General features: G+C 37.1%; 1 protein-coding gene across 1 annotated transcript; it reads left to right on the top strand.

Moving 5' to 3' along the window:
* Window positions 1–318: 318 nt before the first annotated feature.
* On the top strand, window positions 319–25,191 carry LOC131167854 (homogentisate solanesyltransferase, chloroplastic). The gene is made up of 10 exons (XM_058126861.1): window positions 319–602; window positions 18,971–19,092; window positions 19,204–19,350; window positions 19,907–20,132; window positions 22,658–22,731; window positions 23,433–23,525; window positions 23,839–23,956; window positions 24,143–24,205; window positions 24,514–24,546; window positions 24,947–25,191. The coding sequence occupies exons 1-10, from the start codon at window positions 387–389 to the stop codon at window positions 25,019–25,021; spliced, it is 1,167 nt and encodes a 388-aa protein (XP_057982844.1). The 5' UTR covers window positions 319–386; the 3' UTR covers window positions 25,022–25,191.

Genomic DNA, 25,191 nt, shown 5'->3' with positions numbered 1-25,191 from the left:
GGTTAATTATAATTATTAAATGGGAAAAGTAAAAATTAAACCAATAACAAAAAAGAATAAAAATTTCGAATCTGAGTCGAACTGAAAATAAAAAATTAATTGATTTGTTGTATCATTTCGTTCAGTCTTGCTGGTTTTTCAAATTTTCTTGCTTATTTCTACTGTGTAGCAGTGGGGGTATCCTTGAATCAATTATTGACACTGAGGCGACAAACAATAAAAACAATATTCTTGGGGGAGGTTGATCGAAATAATAGAAATTACACTTGGGGGGGATTCTGCAAATACCAACAACTCGCGTCCAAGACGAGCGGTCTCCAGCCAAAGGGCCAGCGCCCCTGTTGCACTCTAAGTCTGTAGCTGCCGTGCTCTCTCTCTCTCTCTGTATGGAGCTTTCATCATCTGCAGCTTCTTCCTTTCGAATTTCTGCTTTAATTCCTCACGGAAACACTTCTATTCGCCAGATTAATCATACCTGCAGCTGCAGACCCTCTGATTTGTCTTTCAAATGCTCTTCGAGTTCGTGCTCACTGCATTTGATTCGCCGCATAAGCTGCTCCAGACCTGTCTCTAACCCACATTACAACCATTTTTCTATCTGGGTATGTCTTCTTCTTCTTCTTCTTCTTCTTCTTTTTCCATTGGACTGCTTTTAATTTGTGTATTGTTTATCTAAAGCAGTGGGCTGATTTGGGCATGTTTATTCTTGTGTTCTTTCTCTATTTTGTTTATTGGGTAAACTTGTATCTCTGTTTAGTTCTATATTCCCTTTTCATCGCTTGTTTAACCTGTATTGTATTGGTTCTGATAGCAAAGGTATTGAAAAAAACAGAATGAGAAGTTAATAACCCATTTCCAAAAGAGAAGAAAGTAATCAGCAATGAAAGAAAGGTATACAATTTTTTTTTTAGTGAAGTCAAGCTCGTTAGTATTTTGAATGGAATTAGATTTTTTTTTTTTTATAACTGGTCTTGGTTGCACACTTGGACGACCATAAGGTGGAAGCATAAGAGGGAAGCAGTTGAGCTTCAGTCATTGGAGCAATTGGCTCTGGAGTGTCCAGAATGTTGAGGTCCCAGAAGACCAAACAGAGGTGTTCGGTGTAAATTAAATAAAAAAAGATAAATATCAGAAAAAAAGACAAGTTGATCACGGTTGAGATTGAATATATTGATACAAAGGTAAGAATAAACAAAAGAGACGAGTTAAAATGGTAAAGCTCTATCTGAAAATTGATAAAGAAAAGGGCCCATAAATAGGCTTTACATCAAAACACTTCATCCTAGCACTAACCACAACTCCTACCAATGACTAGAGCTTCCAATAAATATTAATAAATATGAAATAAAATATTTAAATCTTAACACCCTCCCTTAAACTAAAATCTATAGAAATCAGTTTAAAAGAAAATCAACCCTCTGCAAAGTCCTTCTTTATAGCAGCACGTGAACAAACTCCTAGTAGACCACGCAACCTCACAAATGTAGCCAACTTGAGAGGCTTGGTCTGTATATCTGCAACTTGGTCTTCACTTCGACAATAAACCAGTTTGATTGTTCCATCATTGCTGAGATCTCTTAAAAAATAATATTTCACATCGATATGTTTGCTTCTTCCGTGTAGCATAGGATTCTTGGAGAGTTTGATTGCTGATTTGTTGTCACAAAAGACTCTAGTAGCTTCAACTTGCTTGAACTGTAGCTCTTCAAGAATTCTTTTCAACTAGATAGCTTGACAAGCACAAGCGGTTGCGGCAATAAATTCAACTTCTGTAGTTGACAAGGTGACAATTGGTTGCTTCTTAGAAGACCATGAAACGGCCTATGTGCCCAACATAAAAACATAGTCTGAAGTGCTCCTTCTATCATCTTGATCTCCTGCATAATCATTGTGAGTAAACCCGAACAACTCTAACTTTTCACCCTTCTCGTAGAATAGCCCAAAATCTCTAGTTCCTTGCAAGTAATGAAGGATTCTCTTGGCAGCTAACAAATGCATTTCTGTTGGATTCTCCATATATCTACTTATCAAACTCACACAATACATTATGTCTGGTCTTGTTGCAGTTAAATTCATCAAACTGCCAACAATTTTCTTGTAAAGTGTGCTGTTCACCTTCTTCCCTTCACAATCTTTGTTTAGCTTCAAACCAAACTCAGTTGAAGTGCTTACAGGATTGCAATCCTTCATCCGAAACCTGTCCAAAATATCTTGCACATACTTCTTTTGAAAAATAAAGATCCCATTAGCTGATTGTAGTACTTCTATGCCAAGGAAGTAATGCGTCATAACAAGGTCAGATATTTCAAATTCAACCATCATAGATTTCTTGAATTCTTTAAACATGACACCATCATTTCCAGTAAATTTAAGATCGTCTACATATAGGCAAACAATGAGCAATTTCCCCTTATCTCCAATTTTAACAAAAAGTGTGTGCTCATATGGACAATTGTGAAAGCCTTCTTTCAAAAAATAAGTCTCAATGCGACTATACCAAGCTCGCGGAGCTTGTTTTAATCCTTAAAGAGCTTTCTTTAATCTATACACTTTATGCTCATTTCCGATCTTAATATAACCAAGGGGTTGTTCTACAAATAGTTGTTCCTCCAAGTTTCCATGCAAGAATGCCGATTTGACATCTAGCTAGAAAATAGGCCACGAGTTCTGTGCCACTAATGCGATCATCAATCTGATTTTGTCATGTCTTGCAACGGGAGCAAAAACTTATGTATAATCAATCCCATATTCCTGCTTATATCCCTTAGCTACCAAACGAGCCTTATACTTATCAACTTCACCATTTTATTTTAGTTTTGTTTTGAAGACCCACTTTACACCAATGGTTCTGTGCCCTTTCGGAAGATCAGTCAGCTCCGAAGTATCATTTCTTTCAATTGCGTCAATTTCATCATCCATTGCCTTCTGCCATTTTGCTTCTTTGACGGCACTTTCAAAAGTTGTAGGATTACTGAAAATAAATTAAAATGAGTGATTGGATCTTTAATTTTAGTTACCTCATAGTCTTCCATCCATGCGGGCTTTTTTCGAATACGACGAAGAGATTGAGCAGCTGTATCATAGCTTCTGCTGCTGTTGGCAAAATTTCAGCAGCTGTTGGAGTTGCTTCTGATGAATTTTCAGGCATAAATGCTACTGGAGTTGGCTCTCTTTTAGAATCATTGTCAAAAAGAACTTGAGTAGGTTGCTGCCTATTCCAACCCCAAGTGTTTTCCTCATCAAAGACAACGTCTCAACTGGTCACAATCTTCTTGGTTAGTGGATTAAACAATTTATACGCTTTGGATGCTTCACTAACACCAAGAAAGACACACTTTTCCCCTTTATCATCAAGTTTCTTCCTTTTTTTCATCCGGGATATCTGCATAAGTGATGCAGCCAAAAATTTTAAAATAATCTACAGCTGGTTTCCTTCCACTCCAAGCCTCCTCTAGTGTCATATTTTGAACAACAAATGTAGAACTTCGGTTCAAGATGTGAATACTCCAATTTACTACTTCAGGCCAAAACGGTTTTGGAATTCTCCCTCTTGCCAACAAGCTTCTCACCATATTGAGGATGGTTCTATTTTCCCTCTCTAATACACCATTTTGTTGTGGTGTAAAAGCAGCTATCAGCGCTCTTCGAATGCCATGAACTTCACAAAAAACTTCAAATTCGGTTGAGCAATATTCTCCACCATGATCTTTTCGGAGGGTCTTAATGGTCTTTCCTGTTTCATTTTCCACACGAGCCTTGAAGCTTTTAAATGCACAAAAAGCTTCTTATTTTTTCTGTAAAAAATAAACCCAAGTTTTTCGAGTATAATCATCAATGAAGATAATGAAGTATCTTTTACCTCCATTAGAAAATGGTGTTATCGGGCCACAAATATCGGAATGAATTAGCTTTAGAACACCTTTTGCTCGCCATGACTTCCCTTGGGGAAATTGAGAACGATGTTGTTTGCCAACAACAATCAATATTCTATTTATATTGTTTAACCAATTCTAATATTGGGAGTTGTAATTTGATTAAGAATTCTTATGGTATATGTTTTTATGACATGCGATTAAATAAAAAAAGATGTTCTATAGGATTTCCATTTCAATTGATTTCATTTAATTCAACAATTGATCAAAAGAAAATTTGAATAACTAATAAATTAATTACATGAACTTAGATCAATCAAATACTGATATTCGAATTAGCAAAAGCAATGTCTCCTTGCATAATATGGATTCCAAACATTCATGATTTGGATGTGAATGAGTCAAATTACTTATCCCTTGGTCTATTAGTGAACTAGCTCTCCAGGGATTGTGAAAGACGTTCTTCACAAACTTGGGAAAGAATACTAATCTGGGGAAGTCCAGTCACCATATTTTTCTGTTGGAGGGTCTTCAATCCATCAAAACTCACGTGGCAATAACGAAAATGCCACAACCAAGAAGGATCTTTTACTTAGCTACCAAACAAGATCGCACACTTTCAATCTTCAATGGAAACAACCTATTTGAACTCATTTGCACAACAACAATAGCTCCTCTAGTAGGATCATAAATCTCACAAACACCCTTTTGAATAGTGATTACATATCCCTTTTCTTGCAATTGACCAGCACTTAACAAATTGCTTTTTAAGTCAGGAACGTAAAGGACATTAGAAATTGTTTCTACAAAACCATTCTTAGTTCTTATCTCAATATCACCCTTTCCCATCACCCTCACAGTGGAACAATCACCAAAACTTACTGTAGAATGAAAGCCTTCATTTAAATTAGAAAAAAAAGACTTACTTCCACGCATGTGGTTACAGGTTCTTGATTAGCTTGAATAGCCATCAACAAAGTTTCCACGTCCTTCTTTTCGGCAAAATTCGATTGCTCTTCTTTTCTTTGTCATTAGGCAGCCTAGTATAACATTCAGAATGATAATGTCCAAATTCATGACATCTAATGCACTCTACCTTGGATTTGTCAAAATGTTGATCTCGTCCTCTGCCTTTGCCCTGAAATTGATCATCATTGGCTTTGAAATACCTGCTGCCATTTCTATTGCCTCGATCTCCCCTTCCTCTACCTCTACCTCTACCTCTACCCCTTCCTCTAGAGTTTGAGAAATGAGTAGAGGTAAAAGCCTTCAAAGCTTGCTCCTCTGAAGTTGAACTTCGGTTCATCTTCTGTTCATGGACTAGCAAGGAGCTCTGCAGTTCATCAATAGAGAATGCATCTATTTCTTTCGATTCTTCAATTGAACACACGACATAATCAAACGTTGGTGTCAGGAAACGCAATATCTTCTCCACAATGGTGACATCATTCATCTTCTCACCATGAAATCGCATTTTGTTGCTGATCTCCATAGTCTTGGCACAGTAGCTGGTGATAGATTCCCCATCCTTCATTTGTAGAGTCTCAAAATCTCTTCTCAAAGCTTGAAGCTGTGCATGCTTCACTCTAGCAGAGCCTTGATATTTTTTCTTCATGGAATCTCAAATATCTTTGGAAGTTTCTTTGCTAAGAATTGTTTCCAAGATGGGACGGTCAATTGCCTGAAAAAGGTAATTTTTTGCCTTCAAATCTTTTAGCTTTCTCCCTTCCATCGTTGTTTTCTGGGCATCCGTCAAGACTGTATTTGTTGCTGGTTCTTCAATTCCAGATTCAATGATCAGCCAATACTCTTTTGACCGTAGAAAATTCTCCATTAGCATACTCCAATGGTCATACTGGCCATCAAAACGTGGGATTGCTGTCTACACAAGATTTGAATCTGAAGCCATCGATTTTGTTTGGGAATTCTATCTCTCTTGCTTTCTCTCACACGTTTTTTGCTCTGATACCACTGATACAAAGGTAAGAATAAACAAAAGAGATGAGTTAAAATGGTAAAGTTCTATTTGAAAATTGATAAAAAAAGAAGGGCCTATAAATAGGCTTTACATTAGAACACTTCATCCTCGCACTAACCACAACTCCTATAAAATGGGATCACATCCTAGCACTAACCACAACTCCTATAAGATAGGATCACATCCTAGCACTAACCACAACTCCTATAAAATAGGATCACATCCTAGCACTAACCACTACTCCTACCAATGACTAAAGCTTCCAATAAATATTAATAAATATGAAATAAAACATTTAAATCTTAACATATAGCATAACAGCAACAATACTTAATATGTAAATAATGGAAATACAAAAATGTAAGGTAAGGTTGCATACTATAGACCCATTGTGCCGCCCCTTCCTTGGACCCCGCATATGCAGGAGCTTTGTGCACCGAGCTCCCTTCTTTTTTTTGCGCAAATTTGAGGTATAAAACACTTAGGAAAGCACAAATATCAGCATATATATTTCCATGCTACTACAGGAAAGATATCACCACAAATAATAGTCCAACAAGTTGGAGAGTATCAAACTCCAGATAAAGTTTTTGTGCTATCCAAGATTAACAACCGTGATGGAATTGTGTTGTTGCTTGCTCGAACACCACATGATCGAATTGCCAAAAGTGTAGCCAAGAGAATCTGTACTTGTTGGTTTCCTTCAATTCCCACACCTTAAGTTGCTGCCCATTTCTTTCTTTTATACATGTAGGGTTGGTGAGGCACGTCTCTTTCGCAAGCCACAGACACTGCCTGACCCTACCTCTTAAATCTCCCTCCTAGAAAGTGCAACACACTTTTGTTATTTAGATTACCATGAAATAGCTCCCTCGCAAATGTAAAACTAGAGGTAGACTTCCAATGATCAAGATCACCTACCATATGAACATTTGTAAAGACTTTAAGAACTGTTTCAGACTCTCCAAACACAAGCACACTTCTGAGCTCTTGTTCTAAGTGTTGGTGTTCACTTCACTGCTTCTCAGTGTTCATTCCTGGTATTATCAAGCAATCTGCGTACACACCAGATGCATGTGCAATGGTTGGCCAACTACAAGTTGTGGCATACATCAAACCCTTAGGTCCTAACTGTTGAGGAGTAAGGAATAACATGTCTTTCTGCTTTCATTTATAGCAGTACATAATTTCTTACTCATATTGAGATGATTAGCAAGTGGAGTGCTAACTGGTTCCTTTTAAATGCTTGTGCAACATACTTCTCCCATGACCACTGCCGCTCCCTAGCTTTCTTGTCACAAATAGCCATTACCCCTAAATTCTGCTATAGTCTTTCATGTTAAAAGGCTTGAATAACTATTCTTTTTTAACTAACTAATTGACCCAGTATTCTGTCATACTCCCATTATCAGTATATCATCAACATAAAGTAACAAAATTATGAAACTACCTAAGAATGAAGAACTTCTTCAAGTTGACATATCGATGAAAACAAGTCCTATAGCCATGATCCATGATGAATGAGAAACATTTTGCATCACTGCTTTGGTGCTTGCATAACCCATAGAGACTTTTTTTTCAACCTGCGAACCATGTGTTCTATTTGTTTTAAAACTTTCTAGTTGCACCGTATATATCTCTTCCTTCAAGTTACCATGAAAAAAATCAGATTTCACATACAATTTCCCAAGATCTATATCCTAGCTAGCTGCCAAACTAATAACTTACCAAATAGAAGTCATTTTTTGTTTTAATGGCAAGCAGCTTTGGTTTATGTTGTTTCAGTCTTTGGTGAGACTGTGGTTTTCCCAAGGACAGTCGAGCCTTTCTTAAAAGCATGTTACAAAGTGTCGGATTTCTAGGGAATAAATTAGGAAATTCTATTTTTTAAAATATGAAATTACTATTTCAGTTTCTAGTAGTTTCAGTTTCCTGTTTTCTAGCCTAGAGATCCGGTGATTTGATTTGCTGATTCTGTGGTGATTTGATTTGCTGATTTTATGGCCTTCCTAATTTGGTGGCCTTCCTCTACTATTTATCTTGTAATCGTGTCTCTTGAAATTTAATAAGAATGGTAATTCTTCTTCTAAAAAAATTTTCATGGTATTAGAGCCTCGTGCTCTTTTCTTATGATGATGTCGTATAAGTCAGCGATGGCCGGCGCCCAAAGAAATCCTACCATTCCACTCAATCCTCCCAAGTTTGTATCTGCTGATTACTATTCCCAGAATTGCGGTTACAAAACTCAATGGGCGTAAGAAAGTTAGAAACCATGGTGCGAGCATGGCAAAAAACCGTGGCATATGAAGGAGACGTGTTGGAAGCTTCATGGTAAACGAGCAAATTGGAAGCCAAAATCCAAATGTGACAGTCATGCCTACCAACTACCAAGCCACTGTTGAAGAGACTCAAGAGCCTTCTACCAACTCGGATGCAGTCCCTTTTACCAAGGAGCAATTAGAGCACCTTTACAAATTGTTTCAATCTCCAAAACTGCCCTTAACTTCGTCTTGTTCTTCAGTACAAAAGGGTAACTCTCTTGCTACTGCGTTTTTAGGTGTATTCCTAATTCTGTTCATTCTTGGATAATTGTTTCTGGCACAACTGATCATATGTTTGGTTGCTCCAAATTGTTCTTATCCCATAGTCCGTGTGCAGGCAACAAAAAGGTCAAAATTGCAGATGGTTCACTCTTGGTAATTTCTGAGATAGGAACTATCAAACTCACTTCGTTGTTAACTCTCCATGATGTGCTCCACGTTCCAAATTTGTCTTGCAATTTGTTGTCCATCAGTAAAATTACCTTTGATCATCAATGTCAAGCTAATTTCTACTCTTCTTATTGTGAGTTTCAAGAATTGACCACGGGGAGGATGATTGGCAGTGCTAAGGAAAAAGATGGACCCTATTATTTTGACGATGGACCTAACTCGAGTAGACAATGTCAAAGTACTTGCTTAAATTTTGTTTCTGTTTTCAAAGATAATGATATCATGTTATGGCATTATAGGTTAGGTCATCCTAATTTTCAATATTTAAAATACTTGTTTCCCAATTTATTTTGGAATAAAAGTCCATCTTCTTTTCAATGTGAAGTTTATCAGTTTGCTAAACATCATCGTGCATCCTTTTCCACCCAACCCTACAAACCAACTATACCATTTACTGTGATTCATAGTGATATCTGGGGCCCATGTAGAACATCTATGTATTTTGGCAAAAAATGGTTTGTGACCTTTATTGATGATCACACGAGATTAAGTTGGGTTTATTTGATAAAGGAAAAATCTGAAGTGGAAACAATTTTCAAAAATTTTTACACCATGGTACAAACACAATTTCAAAAAAAATATTCAAATATTGTAGAGTGATAATGATCGAGAATATTTCAAAAGCATTTTGGGCCAATTTTTTCTTGAAAAAAGAATTGTTCATCAAAGCTCTTGTGTTGACACTCCGCAACAAAATGGTTTGGCAGATAGAAAAACAAACACTTATTGGAAGTAGCTCAGGCATTGCTTTTTTTACCAATTAGGTACCTAAATATCTTTGGGGTGAAGCCATTCTTACTGCTACATATCTCATAAATAGAACGCCTAATAAGGTTTTAAGCTTTGAAACACCTTTTGAAGTTTTTCATAAGTTTTATCCAACAAATTGGGTATCTTCTTCTTTACCACTAAAGATATTTGGTTGTATCGCTTTTGTTCATATTCATAGTCATAATCGAGGAAAACTTGAACCCCGAGCCACAAAATGTGTGTTTGTTGGTTATGCTCCCACTCAAAAGGGGTATACATGTTTTGAACCCATTTCCAAAAAAATGTTTGTTACCATGGATGTTACATTCTTTGAATTACATCCTATTTTACGTCTCGTCTTCAAGGGGGGAACCAAAACAAAGATTCGACTATGTTTCGTGATTTTTTCCTAACCGAAGACTTGCAAAATGATCCTTGTCCAACTTTGATTATTCAACCTGAAAACCCTTTGATTATTCAACCTGAAAACCCAAGCTTTAATATACTAGGAGAAAGTGAGTCGAGTTTTTTAGATACTGAAAAGGCAGGTCTTCCTACAGTGCCATCTCATGGTGTTCATGATCCTATAATGACTAACAAAGGAGAAACAGGAAAAAACACCACAGCGTTGGTACCATTTGACATTGTCTACTTGCGACAGAGGACAACTCGAAAGAAAGGGTCTTCCAATCCTTTACACCGTCCAAAATCCGTAAACCCTCTAGATAATATCCTCACCGAGCCTTTACCTCATGTTCAGTCCATTTCATCTTCAAGTTCTGAGTCCTTTAGTTTTGAACTCGAGTTTGGTTCCAATCCTGAGTTCAATGATTCTGAACTTCCCATTGCTGTCCGGAAGGGTGTGAGGTCTTGCACCCAACATCCATTGTCCAATTATGTGTCATATGAAAATCTCTTACTTGTTTTTCGTGCTTTAACCTCACAATTGTCTTGTATAGAGATTCCTAATACTGTGCAGGATGCTCTGAGAGTTCCTGACTAGAAGGAGGCTGTCTTCGAAGAGATGGAAGCTCTTGAAATAAATGGCACGTGGAGTTAGTTGATCTACCAAGAGGAAAGACAAGAGTGCAAATGGGTGTTTACAGTCAAGTATAAATCTGATGGTTCTCTAGAACGGTATAAAGCTTGATTGGTCGCCAAGGGATTCACTCAGACCTATGACATTGATTACTTGGAGACATTCGCCCCAGTCGCAAAGCCAAACTCTATAAGAGTTCTTTTGTCACTTGCAGCTAATCGTGACTGGCCTCTGCAATAGTTGGACGTAAAAAATGCATTTCTTAATGGAGACCCAGAGGAAGAAGTGTACATGGATGCACCTCTAGGATTTGGTGAAAAGTTTGGCACAAAGGTGTGTAAACTGAAGAAGTCCTTATATGGGTTAAAACAATCACCAAGAGTCTGGTTTCATAAATTCACTCAATTTGTTAAAAGTCATTGGTATACTCAAGGGCAAGGTGATCATACGATGTTTATAAGACATTCGCAGGATGGGAAGATAGTGATATTGATTGTGTATGTAGACAATATAATTATCACTGAAGATGACGTACTTGAGATGAACCGATTGAAGACTTCCCTCTCATCAACATTTGAGATCAAGGACTTAGGATCTCTTAGGTAATTTCCTTGGAGTGGAGGTTGCTCGGTCGAAGAAAGGGATTGTTGTCTCCCAACGGAAGTATGTCCTTGATCTACTTAAGGAGACTGGGATGAGCGGTTGTAGGCCAGCAGACACTTCAATATATCCCAATCAGAAACTTGGAGATGACAAGGAAGGTGATCCAGTGAATTTAATTGTGTCACTTGAAATTTAATAAGAATGGTAATTCTTCTTCTAAAAAATCTTTCACAAAGGAGTTGGGAGAAGTAAGAAAGGGAGGATCCTTTGGAGATGTGCTATCTTTGCTCTTTTTTGGACTCTTTGGATAGAAAGGAATGCAAGGGTTTTTAATGGCAAATCGAATCCTCCTTGCTTCCTATGGAATGGAATTGTTTTCCTTGTGTCTTTTGGGTTCTTTCTTTTGGGTTTTTTTGGGGTTTACTTTTGTGAAATCTTTAGAGGAACTCGAGGGAAGCATTATTTCAATCCCTTTTTTTTGTATTGTTTTGTTTTGTTCTTTTTTTTTTGTTTGTTTTGTTGTGTGTGTGTGTGTGTTTTTTTTATAAAGGAGGATCCCTTATCCTCCATCTTGATATAAATTCTTCCCTTTCTTGTTAACGAATTTATTTTTTCTATAAAAAATACAAAATAAGAAATTAATACCTCTCTTTTGTTTGAACCTTTCTACCACCAGCTGAGCTTTGTGCTTGACTAGCTTATCAGTTCCATCTCTCTTGAGCGTGAAGACCTATTTACACTTTAGTGCCTTTTCTGCTCTTAGGAAGTTCAACCAACTTATATGGTCAATTTTTATGCAAGGAACCCATCTTTTCTTGCATGTCCTGCCACCGCCTGACTTTATGAGTTTAGTATATGTACTTCTGGATAACTCTCTGTTTCAGCAGCAAGAATATACTCAAAAGTGGGGGATTATAGCCAACACATCCATCACATTTGGCATGTACTTCATGTTATCCAAAAGGCAGCCCAATCAATGGTGAATTGGGGCTAATTAAAGTAATGGTGCTCTAGTGGAAAATTAAAGCAATGCAAATGTTAAAAACCCTTACGACCAATTGCCTTCATATGAGAGTAAGAAACTTCTTTTCCAGTCAAAAACCCTCCTTGGAATATCAAAATACGCCCAAAGTAACTGATGCAGATCTATTGATTGCAGAGTAGCTTGTGTGAACTGCTTCACTTTATAACAGATTAGGTAGCTTACTTGTTCTGAGCATGCTCCTGACTCTCAACAGCAGTGCAGTTCATCCTGTCAGCCACACCCTTGTGCTGATCTGGTGTACCAGGAACCATCTTCTCATGTCGGGTCTCATGCTTCTAGCAGTAATTCTCAAATTCATTTGAAGTGTATTCCCCTCAATTATTAGTGTAGAGACATTTAATGACTTTCCTGTTTCTCTCTCCACCATGGCATGAAAACTCATAAATAGCTGAAATGCTAGAACTTTTTTTTGTTTTCAAAAAAGGCATCCACTCTTTGCCTAAAACATCATGAATAAAGGTAATAAAATATCTCTTGCTGCACTCCACTTCAATGGGACTGGTGACCACAAAACATCAGAATATACCATGTTGACTACATTAGGTGACAGGTTACTAAATGAGACTCTATGATGCTTGCCAATCAAAAATAATCTTAAAGATTTTTAGTATCATACCTTTAGCGAAGGCAATGAGAGCCTTTGCAACCCTTTCACGTTTAAGTTGGATTGAATTCCTCTCTCTGTGAGGGTTCTTGTATCACATAGCAAATAGAAACATTAGTTACTAGGCTAAAAATCAGCAATTACAGCCATCTAGGAGACTAATTAAGGCAATTACAATCAGCCTATTAATTACAGAATATCAACTACAATTAGCCTACTAATCACAGGATATCTATAGCAATAATATAAAATCATGCCATAGTTAGAGAGACTAATTATGACACCATATCTGACTAACATCCCCCCTCAAATTGATGCTGGCCGATAAAGAAGCATCAATTTGCCCACAAGGAACTGATGGCGCTGTCGCGTCATAACCTTCGTGAAGACGTTAGCTATCTAGAGGTGAGTAGAAACATGACGCAGAGATATAATCCGAGTGTCCAAGGCTTCTCGAATAGAATGACAACCTACTTCAATGTGCTTTGTATGCTCATGATAAACAAGATTAGCAGCTCTTTGAATGACACTAGTATTATCAGCATGAAGAGGAGTAGAATCAAATTGAGAAAAACCAAGCTCAGCCAAAAGTCCACGAAGCCAGACAATCTTAGAACATGCAGCAGACATTGCCCGGTATTCGGATTCGGTAGAGGATTTAGAAACACGAGCTTATTTCTTACTTTTCCAAGAGATCAAGGAATCACCAAGAAACATGCACCAACCCGTGACAAACCGCTGAGTATCAGGACATCCAGCCCAATCCACATCACTATAAGTGACAAGAAGAAGTGGAGAGCCAATTGGAAAGAACAACCCATGGTCAGGTGACCCCCGAAGATATCGAATAATACGGCGAATAGAAGCTAAATGAAGGTGGCGGGGAGTTTGCATAAACTAACTTACCTGCTAGACAGCGAAGGAAATATTAGGCCGAGTAGTAGTCAAATAGTTCAAGCTCCCTACCAATTGTCGAAACACAGTGGGATTAGAAAGAAGATCACTCTCCACACTTCGATATTTTACATTGACCTCCATAGGAGTATCCACCAAAGGCGAATCCTGAAGACCGGCTAACGCAATCAAATCTTGGGTATATTTGCGTTGATTCAAGAATATACCTGAAGAATCCGTGTGCACTTCCAAACCCAAAAAATACGTAAGAAGACCAAGATCTTTCATATGAAAAGAAGCCTGAAGATTCTGCTTAAGATGATCAATCAAGTTGGAGTCGGTGCCAGTAATGACAATATCATCCACATACACAAGCAAGAGAATGAGACCAGCCAAAGTCTTGCACAGAAACAAAGAAGAGTCATATTGGTTTTGAAAAAAGGAGAGACAAAGCAAAGTTGACCTGAATTTTTCAAACCACGCTCGGGGAGGCTGTTTTACGCCATAGAGAGATCGCTTTAACTTACATACCACAGAAGACGGAGAAGAAAACAAACCTGGAGGAGGACTCATGTAAATATCCTCTTTGAGATCACCATGAAGAAAAACATTTTTTACGTCCATCTGGTGAAGTGGCCAGCCTTGGGAGGCGGCAATCGAAAGAATCGTACGCACTATAGTCATCTTCGCCACAGGAGCAAATGTATCCTCATAGTCCACCCCCTATTCTTGCCTATTCCCAAGTGCAACTAAGCGTGCCTTGTACCTGTCTAGAGTCCCATTAGAGAGGAGCTTAACCAAGAAAACCCATTTACAACCAATGACTTTAAAAGTAAAGGGGCAAGGAACAATATCTTAGGTATGATTGTACTGGAGAGCCTGGAGTTCCTCATCCATCGCTTTTTGCCAACATTCATGTTTAACAGCCTCTGAAAAGCAGTTCCTCACCCGTGACCCGCCCAGTTAAAACAGGTCTAGATTTATGAAAGTCAACCCGTTTATAAATGGCTCAACCCATTTATAAACACGTCCACCCGTGACCCGCTTGTTTATAAACTGGTCAACTCGGGTTCAGATTGGGTCACCCGCCGGGTGACCTATTTATTTACCTACATATACACATTTGTCAACAAGAACCCTAATTTCTTGCCCACACCCAACCCTCTGCCTAGCACAACACTGAAGATTCTTCGATCTCCTCACTCCTCAGTTCCTCTTCCAGCAACCCAGCACCAACATGCCATTGCCGTAGATCCTCTCGCCTCTCGAGTCTCACTGGTCGCACTACTCTCCTTTTGCTAGTTGCCTCTTGCCGGTCGTTGCACACCTCTCGCCTCTCGCCCATCCACCTCCCTCTCCCTCCCCCTCTGTCTCCCTCCCCCTCTCCCTCTTGAGTCTGGGCTTCACTGTCAGTCTCAGACCTTCTCTCGGCTCTTCAGTCTTCACCAATCTCCATATGCTTTTTTTTTTCCTTTTACATTTTACCGTGCACATGGGGGGGGGGGGGGCACATTGACCTGTTGACCATTTGACATGTTTGGGTGACTGGGTCAGATGGAGGAGGGCAGAGGAGGTGATTTGTTCTCTTCTATATAATTGTGTTTTTTACGTTTGTTTTTTTCAAGATTTAAAAATAAAATAAGATTACTTTTTATTTAAAAATATATATATATATATATATATATATAATTTTTAATTTTTTAAAAAGGGTAGCCTGTTTAATATCAGCCCATTTACGACCCCGACCTGTGAACCTGTTTTGCCACCCTTATTTAAGAGCAATATGCACCCAACATTTGTCTTTGTACTAACATAACTAGATTGGCTGGTACCCATCTTCACAGTACCAAAGTCTACATGCCTTGTTTGTAGTGAAGAACTCCTTTTTGGGGGTTGCATGGTAGGACACATCAGTGTCAACTACCCGCTTAATCTCCTCATTTGCCATGTGCAGACACTCCTCTTCATCAAAAGGAAGAACCACCACTTCTTCATCTTCCCCTGTAGTTGTATTATTCTTGCATCATTCTTTTTCTGGTCATTACCTTTTTTCTGCCCTTGTTTCAATATCTGGAAATTTCCTTTCAAGTGTCTCTCCTGACCCCAAGGCACAATAGTAGTATTTGCCTCTGCATCTAGACTATATCTTGTTCATGGACTTTTTTCATCACCATTGGATTTGTCACAGTTGTGTGAACCCCAGTTCTTACTCCTTTCCCCTTGTTCTCTGTGGCAAGAGCCTATGCACTATGTGTAGCTGCATCCTTTCTCCTTGTCTCTTCATTAAGGCACTAGTAACCATATTCAGAGACAACACACTATCTGGAACAGCATTACTCAAACACCACCAAGGTTTCTCAGCCCGGTGACAAAGAACTCAACAAAAGCGGAGCTTGCAGATCATTTTCTAATGTTAACTTCATCGCGGCAAATCAATTTGCCATACTTTGAAGTTCAGTCCAGTGTTTAGTATCGGGAATGTATTTCTTGTACTTCATATTCACAAGCTTCCCTATAAAAAAAACCTCGTTCCATGGTTACGTCCCTTTTGTGTCTTGAGCTTATGCTGAATGCATTTAACATAAATTTTGTAACATCTTCTGATTTTTTTCCTTGCCCTACTAAAAGGAGACATTTTCTCTATTTTAGTTGATTACTGTTGAAGCCCCTGCTTCTTCAGTCATTGACAAACAATTTGTTGGCCAAAACTCTATTCTTTCTGATTTTGAAGACTCTAGCTTCTTCCATAGATCATGGGCAGGCATCTCATTTGGCATGTGCTGGAGAACACTGAAATCCAATCATTGCCTAATGGTGCCAATGGCTTTTGTGTTCATCTTTTCCCATTTTTTGTTTTTGGTATCCTTGGGCTTGGTTTTTTCACCTTCAACAGTTCACACAGATGAGACTGGGGCGTTGGATCAATGGTAAAGCTGCTCCTTTGTGACCGGTTGGTCATAGGTTTGAGTCCAAGGAAATAGCCTCTCTAATAAAAGCAGGGGTAAGGCTGCGTACAATGCGACCCTCGCCCTACTCTCACAAAGCGGGGAGCCTTGTGATCCAGGAACTCCCTTAACAGTCATATAAATCTTTGCAGTCTTGAATATCTTCAATAATTTTTTAAATTGCCCAATTAGAACTATTCATAATCAAGGTATTAGAAGCACACTTCATTTTAATTCACACAATCCAACAGCAATGGCCAACCTAACCTCACGCTAACACTACTTCTTGATGTCTTGGAACAACAAATAAAGTGGTTATATGTAAAGTAAAAAGCAAATAAATATGAGAATAATACAAGCAAGAATATTCAAGCCAATTACCACACAATGACAAGCCAGTAACTATAAAAATAAATAATGCAACAAAAGATTTAACGCAGAAAACCCTCTTTCAATGGTGGAAAACCATGGGACTCTCCAAATGATGCACTTTGTAAATAATGGGAATGAAAAAGTCATAATACTCAACTATCTAAATAATGATAATACAAATTTTTTCCTTGTAGTTTTCTGTAACTTGAGGTACAAAAGAATCAGGAAAGCATAAACTTGGAGAATATCCAATTCTTGATGCAGTATCCCTGCTATGCGAAGATGAACAACTGTGATGGATTTGTGATTCACAGCTGAAGACCTTGAGCTTGAAGCCTTGAAGAGCCAAAAGAGTGGGCGAGTAGTAAAGGGGATCTGTAGCCATCACAGTTGTTTCCTTCAATTCTCACACCTTATGTGGCAGCCTCGTCTGTTTCCTTTATATATATATATATAAGGTTGGTCAGGCATGGCTTCTCTCAGAAGCCACTGCCTCGCCTAACCTCTTTTTTTTTTTTTGGTTTTTGTTTTTGTTTTTTTTTGGAGCTGTATGAGATGAAATCCTCATATTAACAATTGAATCCAATTTTTCTTTTCCCATTCCTTTTGGACTAGTACGGATACGCAAAGAAGGCTAGTTCTCCCCGAAATGCGTTGAGGCGTAGCAGTTGACTGGACATCTAGAGGTAAAACATTGTTTCGGTGCGGGCTGCGAGAGTGGTACCAAATAAAGGCAAACTCTGAATACTAGATATGACCTCAAAAATAATAGGGGTCAAGGTCGGCATCGCTTAGCCATGCTACATAATTGGCAAAATGAGCACTGTGGAAATACATGCCACTCAGCCATACCATTCGTTGAAGATCAAAGTACATCGAATCCATATGACGTTTTACTATGAAATAGAATAAAATATAAACGTCTTTGATTCAAATCATTCAAACTATCTTTCTTGACATAGACATTTATAAAATATGGAAATAAATCGCGTCCAATAGGATTTGAATTGATCTTGTGGAATCATATTGAATATTTGACGATACATTCCATACCTTGCTAAAAAACCGATCAGACATGTCTATGAAGATGCGGATTCCCTGCACCTGGACAGAAAGACCCTAAGAAGCTTCACTGTTCCCTGGGATTGGCTTTGGGCCTTTCCTGCGCAGCTTAGGTGGAGGGCAAAGAAGGCCTCCTTCCAGGGGTCAAGTTGGCCCTTGCGAACGGCTTGATGCACTATCTCTCTTCAACCCTTTGAGTAAATTTGACACGAGGCTGGATCCTGCACCATAAACATGTCTATAAAGGACTAATGAGGGCTCGAATATCACTTTTTTTACCTCACCAGTTTAACCATAGATATGTAACAAATCGAATGGTTAATATTTTTTTCATTGCATTTGGTGCGCTTTTTTTATACTTAGAAATGACTTCTTCTGAAACAAATTTTAAAATTAACTTTGCACCTATGTTGTGACTACTGTGATATTTTAAAACAACACTCCAACTACTACAGATTCCTCACTCGGGAAGCTGAGTAGTAGCTAGACTGAGCAGTTCCAGAAACCTACAGCTTGAGTGCTGACCAGCTGACCCAGTGCATAGACATAGAATTCACATATACCAAGTTACACAAACAGGACTTCAGCTGTCAAGACTCTTGATAAATTTTACGGACTAATGACTGGTGTAAATGTTGTATTTACTTTATGATTAAAACATAAGAATTACCTCTTGGTTCAGGGGAGTGCCGTACTTGACCAACCTGTTTATAAGTAGGTTGAAAGGTGCTACATGAATGAAAAGCAATACTTTTCGTGGAAAGGAGATTCCAGTCTATATTTTTTAACTTAATGGGAGGCCTCCTGTTGGTTGATTGATGAATCAAGTACTTCCTTGTTTTTTCCACCAATGATCCAAATGACCACAAGTCATTTTATCCAAGTCAATTATAGGCAGGCTCTGCTGATATGATATGAAATTGGATTGAGCTAAATGATTGTGGTTGGGTTCCAAATTGGGTTCACCGTATTCCATTTAAACTTGGAGACCAAAGGTCCAATGATGGCATTTATGTGACAATGGGTGCTATGCAGGCCAGTTCTCAAGTTGGAGCTGCAGGATCAAATCCCGTGTTTAACAAAGTATCAGAGTTCAAGGATGCATTCTGGAGATTTTTGAGGCCCCATACTATTCGAGGAACAGCCTTAGGGTCAATGTAAGTTGTTGTCTTGCTAATAAACTTGTTAGTATGCTAGATTGATTTTCTTCTACACTCTTGCTATTATACTTATTGACCCTTTTTTTTTCCCCTCTCTCTCTTGGACAGAGCTTTAGTAGCGAGAGCATTGATTGAGAATCCAAATTTGATAAAGTGGTCACTGTTGTTAAAGGCATTTTCTGGTCTTCTTGCTCTTATATGCGGGAATGGTTATATAGTGGGCATCAATCAGATATACGATATTGGAATTGACAAGTATACAGCATATATCTATAGAGATTTCCTTTTGGCTTATATTGAACATGTGGAACAAAACTTTCATTAAAGTTTCAAATCCTGAGCATCATTTCTGAGGCATCACAAATAGATTGTGCAGAACATATTTTGTGGTGCAGGATCCACCAGAGGATGGCGGAAAATAATGCTAAAAATTGTTGAAATGATTGAGTAGTTTTGCACTCTCTGATTTAAAAACTCTTCCAGGCCTATTTTGGAAAATGTTCCAAAGTTTAAAATGAGATAGTAAAAATGGTGTGGTCCTTAATGGCTTTATCATTTGATCATTTCAATCTTTCTGCCACCTAATTATTGATGGTGGTATTAGTTTGTTGGCAAGTCCTGATATTTTATTTTCACACTACATGTAGAGTGTGCTTACTGATCCAAAGAAAAAAGGGAAGAAAGAAATAAGTAGTGCGTTTGTGGAGGTCTCAGATTTCCATTTCTTAGATTAACCATATATTTAAATATCTATTCATATATACGCAAATGGAATTCTTAACTATTGGAATTCCCTTTTTCGTTCCTGCAGGGTAAACAAACCTTATTTACCTATAGCCGCAGGGGATCTTTCAGTTAGGTCTGCATGGTTTTTGGTGTTGTTTTTTGCAGTGACGGGCCTTTTGATTGTTGGATTGAACTTTGGTCCATTCATTACTTCTCTCTACTGTCTTGGTCTTTTCCTCGGCACCATTTATTCTGTTCCTCCATTAAGAATGAAGAGATTTCCAATCATAGCATTTCTTATAATTGCCACGGTATGGTTCTTTCCTCTTTTTCCTAAGTAATTAAATGCTTTAATGTAAATAATCCTAGTTAAATAACTCAACCCAATAATTAAAAAAGAAGAAATAATTAGTGGCCAAGTAAATCTCTATCTTTGAAGTAGTAGCAGTATAATAATAATAATATTATTATTATTATTATTATTATTATTAAAAAGTGAAAGCTCATCATTATTGTGCCCAATGTAGTCATACTTTTGCTATGCAACCACATTAATACCACTACAATCACTACCTGGAAATCCCTAGGCTGAAGCCTCAAACCCCTACTAACATATAAAAACTTCAAATCATATCTCACTGAATATAAAAAGTCAGCATTGTCATGGCATCAACCTAGCTTGTCGGCAACAGAACCTCCCCGTAGTCAAATATCATTACATTGTCGTTTCATTGATGCAGAAATATTACAAGTCCAGTATTAAAAATGAAGATGAACCCTTACCGAAACAACTTCAGATCCGCTCCTACAAAGATTAAAATTTACTAAAATCAGAGCCTCAAGTTATTAAAAAGACAAAAAAAAAAAAAAAAAAAGTCAATCATAGAATTAGAAGGGGGAAAAAAAAAAGGTTCCCTAGCACACGTTAGCAATATGTTGATTCACTTGAAATTTTCCAGTTTTTAGTTTAATTAGATCATGTACTTGATTAATTAGGATATATTGAGTTTTCTCCAATTTTATTTTCTTGATGCATCAACAAAATAGACCGAAGTTTAGTCCCTCAACTAGCAACAGAGTTCCCTTTTATAGTGTAATTCATTTCAAGAACATTTTACTGTATTCATTTATTTTTGTGATGTGCCATTTAATAATTTTTAATTAATTTAGTTGACGTAAGTTGGTGGATGTCCCTCCACCCCCAATTAAAGTAATAAAATTTTACTGTCTCAAATAAAAGGGGTAAAGTTTAGTATCCTCTAGTTTAGCCTTCTCATAGCATTGCTGTTGCTTGGTGGCAGCACAACCACCCTATAGTCAAGTATTGTTATGTAGTTGTTTCATTATTGTGGAACTGTTACAAATCCATTATTAAACTCGAAGATGACTCCTCATCCATACAAGCTCAGGTCCACTTCCAAAAAAGATTAAAAATTAATTAAAATTAGATCCTCAAGTAAAAAAAAAAAACATGGAATTAGAGAAAAAAAAGGTTCCCTTACATACAATTGTGATTTGGAAGTTAGATTTAATTCTAAAATCACATGATGAATAATTTTCTGATTGTATGTGATTTCGTAAAGATTAGGGCTACGATCTACACAATAGCAATATGTTAAATCAGTAGAACCTTTCTAGTTTTTAGTTCAATTAGATATTGTACTTGATTAACTAGGAAAAATTGAGTTTTTTGGACTCAAACAAAATAGACCAAAGTTCAGTCCCTCAAATAGCAACTGATCAAAGTTCCCTTTTTTAGATTAATTCATTACAGAAGAAAGATTTATTTTATTTATTTATTTTTATGATGAGCCGTTTTAAATAATTCTTAATCAATTTACTTGATGGAAGTTGATGGAAGTCCCTCCAACTAAAGTAATAAACTATATTTTCTCAAATAAAAGGGCATAAAGTTTATTTACTCTTTTTTTTCATAATCTTTAGAAGTGTGTCAAAATTTTTTATTGTTATTGTTTTTCTTTTTTGATAACATGGGAACTCTAGCCACTATCGTGCCACTTTGAACACTATGGTGCGGTACCAAACTTTGAGGGGTGAAAGCCGCCCACCCATTGACGCACCATTGGTAATTTTATTGTTATTGTTATTGCTCTGAGATCACTTCTACCCTTTCAATTCACTATCTATAAAGTGTTGGTTTCATTTGGCATTTTCTCCACGCACAATTTTACATGCAATAATATTTTTTCCTTGCTGCATTCAAGTATTCAGTGGTTAGGTGTAAAACTATTTCTGTTTTTGTCTTTTTAGCACCTACTTTGCAGCATAAAATTTTAATATATTAGATGAAGCTATTTTTTCTACATGTAATTAGTTGTGGGACATGAGAGGGCATTTATAGGGCATAGAGAAGTGGTTGTTACAAGAGATGGCATGGGGAATGATGATGATGATGAAATGTTCATTTAACCAAACCCCAAATAGTTGGGATGTAGACTTAGCTGAATTACATATTTCAGGATTTCTTATGAGTATTTTTATTGCTTGCTAGGACCCTTCGAGCACCACTATATAGTCATTGTTTAAACTGTTTGAAATTTGAATAATTAGAAATGCTGTATTTGGCTGCTCATGGTTTCTTAATATAAGAAGGCATATTGATTGATATTGCATGAAAATTGTGACTAACAAATTTTAAAATATTTGAATTTGGTGTTGCTGTGTTGTGCTGATTAGAGCATGCATAATGGAAGCATTTTTTTGCTTGAATTACCACCGCTATAAATATATCCAATTTTGCTTGCTATTGATGTGTCTCCAGGAAGTGTGATGTCGTAAAATAGTAATAATAATAACATAGGAACTGCATTTGCAGGTACGTGGGTTTCTTCTTAATTATGGTGTGTATTATGCCACAAGAGCTGCTCTTGGGCTAACATTTGAGTGGAGGTCAGTGAACATTTGCCAATTATTATTCAGAATGTTATAAAGAGAGTTGAACCCCTACATCATATGCATTTCAAATTTTATGAGTAACCCAAGGTGCAAGCCGTTAAGCCATCTGAATTGTTAACTTGGGCCATTTAATTAGGTAGATCAGCTCTTATATTAGTGTAAGCCACAGAGTTCTAGATCTTAATGCTTCCGATGAGAGAGATTGTGGGCTTAGCCTGAATTCTATTCAATAATATATTTAAATGATGTAGGACCTCATGAGCTTATTTGAAGTTGAGAGTTAAAGGAAAATAAAATGAGATATGCTAAGTGGATCATTTTATATTCTTTTCTTTTTTAAAAATGTTATCATTTTTACATGTGTGACATGATTTTCCTCGCAACCTAGCTCCTTGCATGTCATTACGTACAGAAGTATTGATAATTTCTACGATTGATGCATGGGGGATGCATCTGTATGTGTGAGAATTGGGAAGCTTTCCTTGATTTGACCAAGTATTGACTCCATCATACAAACATATTCAGTTGATATATTTTGGACATTTATGTAGAGGAAGATCCTTGTTCTTTTGCCAATCCAGTCTGGTATTATAGAACGTAACTTGAATCATTCTAGTTTGGTATTTCAGCTGCAAGTACACTGTCCAAATAGCTAGAGGATTTCTGATTTCCATAATTTAAATTTCTACCTGCAGCTCTCCCGTGGCTTTCATCACAACTTTTGTAACACTGTTTGCATTGGTCATTGCCATAACAAAAGACCTTCCAGATGTTGAGGGGGATCGCAAGTAAGTTGTTGGCCTGTTACAGGCCACATGCTGTTTCTAATTTTATCATCATCATTATCATTGTAGTTGTTGTTATATTACCTATCTGCTGAGATTTTATCAACAACGTGAAAAGAATTCTTTGACACCGAAGTTCCTGTTCTATAATTCACTGTATTCCTCTTTTGAAAACTGAATTTTTCTAATTTGCTTACTGATTTCCTGTGTTTCTGTTTTGCTCTTAATTTATTTTATTTTTTGAAACCCACTCCTTTTGTCCAATAGTAATGTTTATACAGTGTCCATACTTCATATTGAGCAATTGCTTTCATAGGTTTCAGATATCAACCTTGGCAACAAAGCTTGGTGTTAGAAACATTGCATTTCTTGGTTCTGGGCTTTTGGTGCTAAATTATATTGGTTCTATATTGGCAGCAGTTTACTTGCCTCAGGTGAACATGTTCATTGAAGCCTATTTTGTTGATCTTTTTCCTGTTTACTATCTGCATGGTCTATTTATAATCCTGTGGCTTACATGTCTAGCTAGCATGAAGTGACTATCTGCTTAAACTGATATATTTTACTCTAATAATTCTTCGGGATGATTGCATTATTGCTTAGCTTTGCATGTTTTGCAGGCTTTTAAACGCAGCTTAATGATTCCTGTGCATACCATTTTGGCATTGAGTTTGATTTTCCAGGTGTGTTTCTTGAGACTTGTAACTCTCATTATCTCAATGAACAGGATGAGATTTTCTCTACATTTTCTCCTCTTAAGAGAAATGAGAAAAATAATGATAAGTTCTCTTCCTGTTTCCTTTAATGTGCCGATATTGGTGGAGGTGAATTTAATCCTCTTCTGAAGTGGAATTTTAGGTTGTGTTCTCTTCTGTCCTTGTTTGGCAGTGGTCATGCCACCATGTCACTTTCTTCTGATATTTTTCGTTTTCTTTTTCTTTCCTTTCATGTATTTTTAACTCCTACGACCTTCTATGTCGTTTGGTTTCAGGCATTGGTATTAGAGCAAGCAAATTATACAAAGGTAAGACCAGGACGCTTGTCATGAAATGATGATAGCAAGTCTATTTATTGGCCTAATAATTTTTTATTTTTTATGGTCACTACCTTCCATTTCAACATTAACTGAAAGGTAGAATAAACAAGATCTCTCTGAAAGTGAACATTGTCTCGACATCTAGCTGCTATTAAAATGAAAAATCTCTAGATATGTTTTTCTATAATTATTCAGTTTTAGACTGCAGTATTGCAATTATGTTTCCACATCCAGCTGCTACAATACAATTCTGCGGCTTTACAATCATTTGTCTTAATTAAATTGCAGCAGCCCAGTTAGAATTTTTAATGATGGTTCTGTCAAACATCAATAAATTAATAGTAGTCTTTATTTTTATGGTCTGATCATTTATTCAAATGTGTTGCAGGAAGCAATCTCAAGCTTCTACAGGTTTATATGGAATCTGTTCTATGCCGAGTATATTATATTTCCTTTTATCTAACATTCTTGGCTTAGAGAAAGAGATTGTGTTTCTAGAAACTGCTTGTATAGAACCGCATAATCATGCAAAAGAGTGTATTTTTCTGTATATAATGTGAAATGGGCGCATTTTTGCATCAACATGTTTACACTGAAAACAATGAAATTGGAGGTGTTTAATTTATGGACCTA

This window comes from Malania oleifera, chromosome 11 (genome assembly GCF_029873635.1).
Source record: "Malania oleifera isolate guangnan ecotype guangnan chromosome 11, ASM2987363v1, whole genome shotgun sequence".
Lineage (NCBI taxonomy): Eukaryota > Viridiplantae > Streptophyta > Magnoliopsida > Santalales > Ximeniaceae > Malania > Malania oleifera.
Note: the sequence above shows the minus strand (reverse complement) of the source record. Positions and strands in the feature narration are given on the sequence as shown.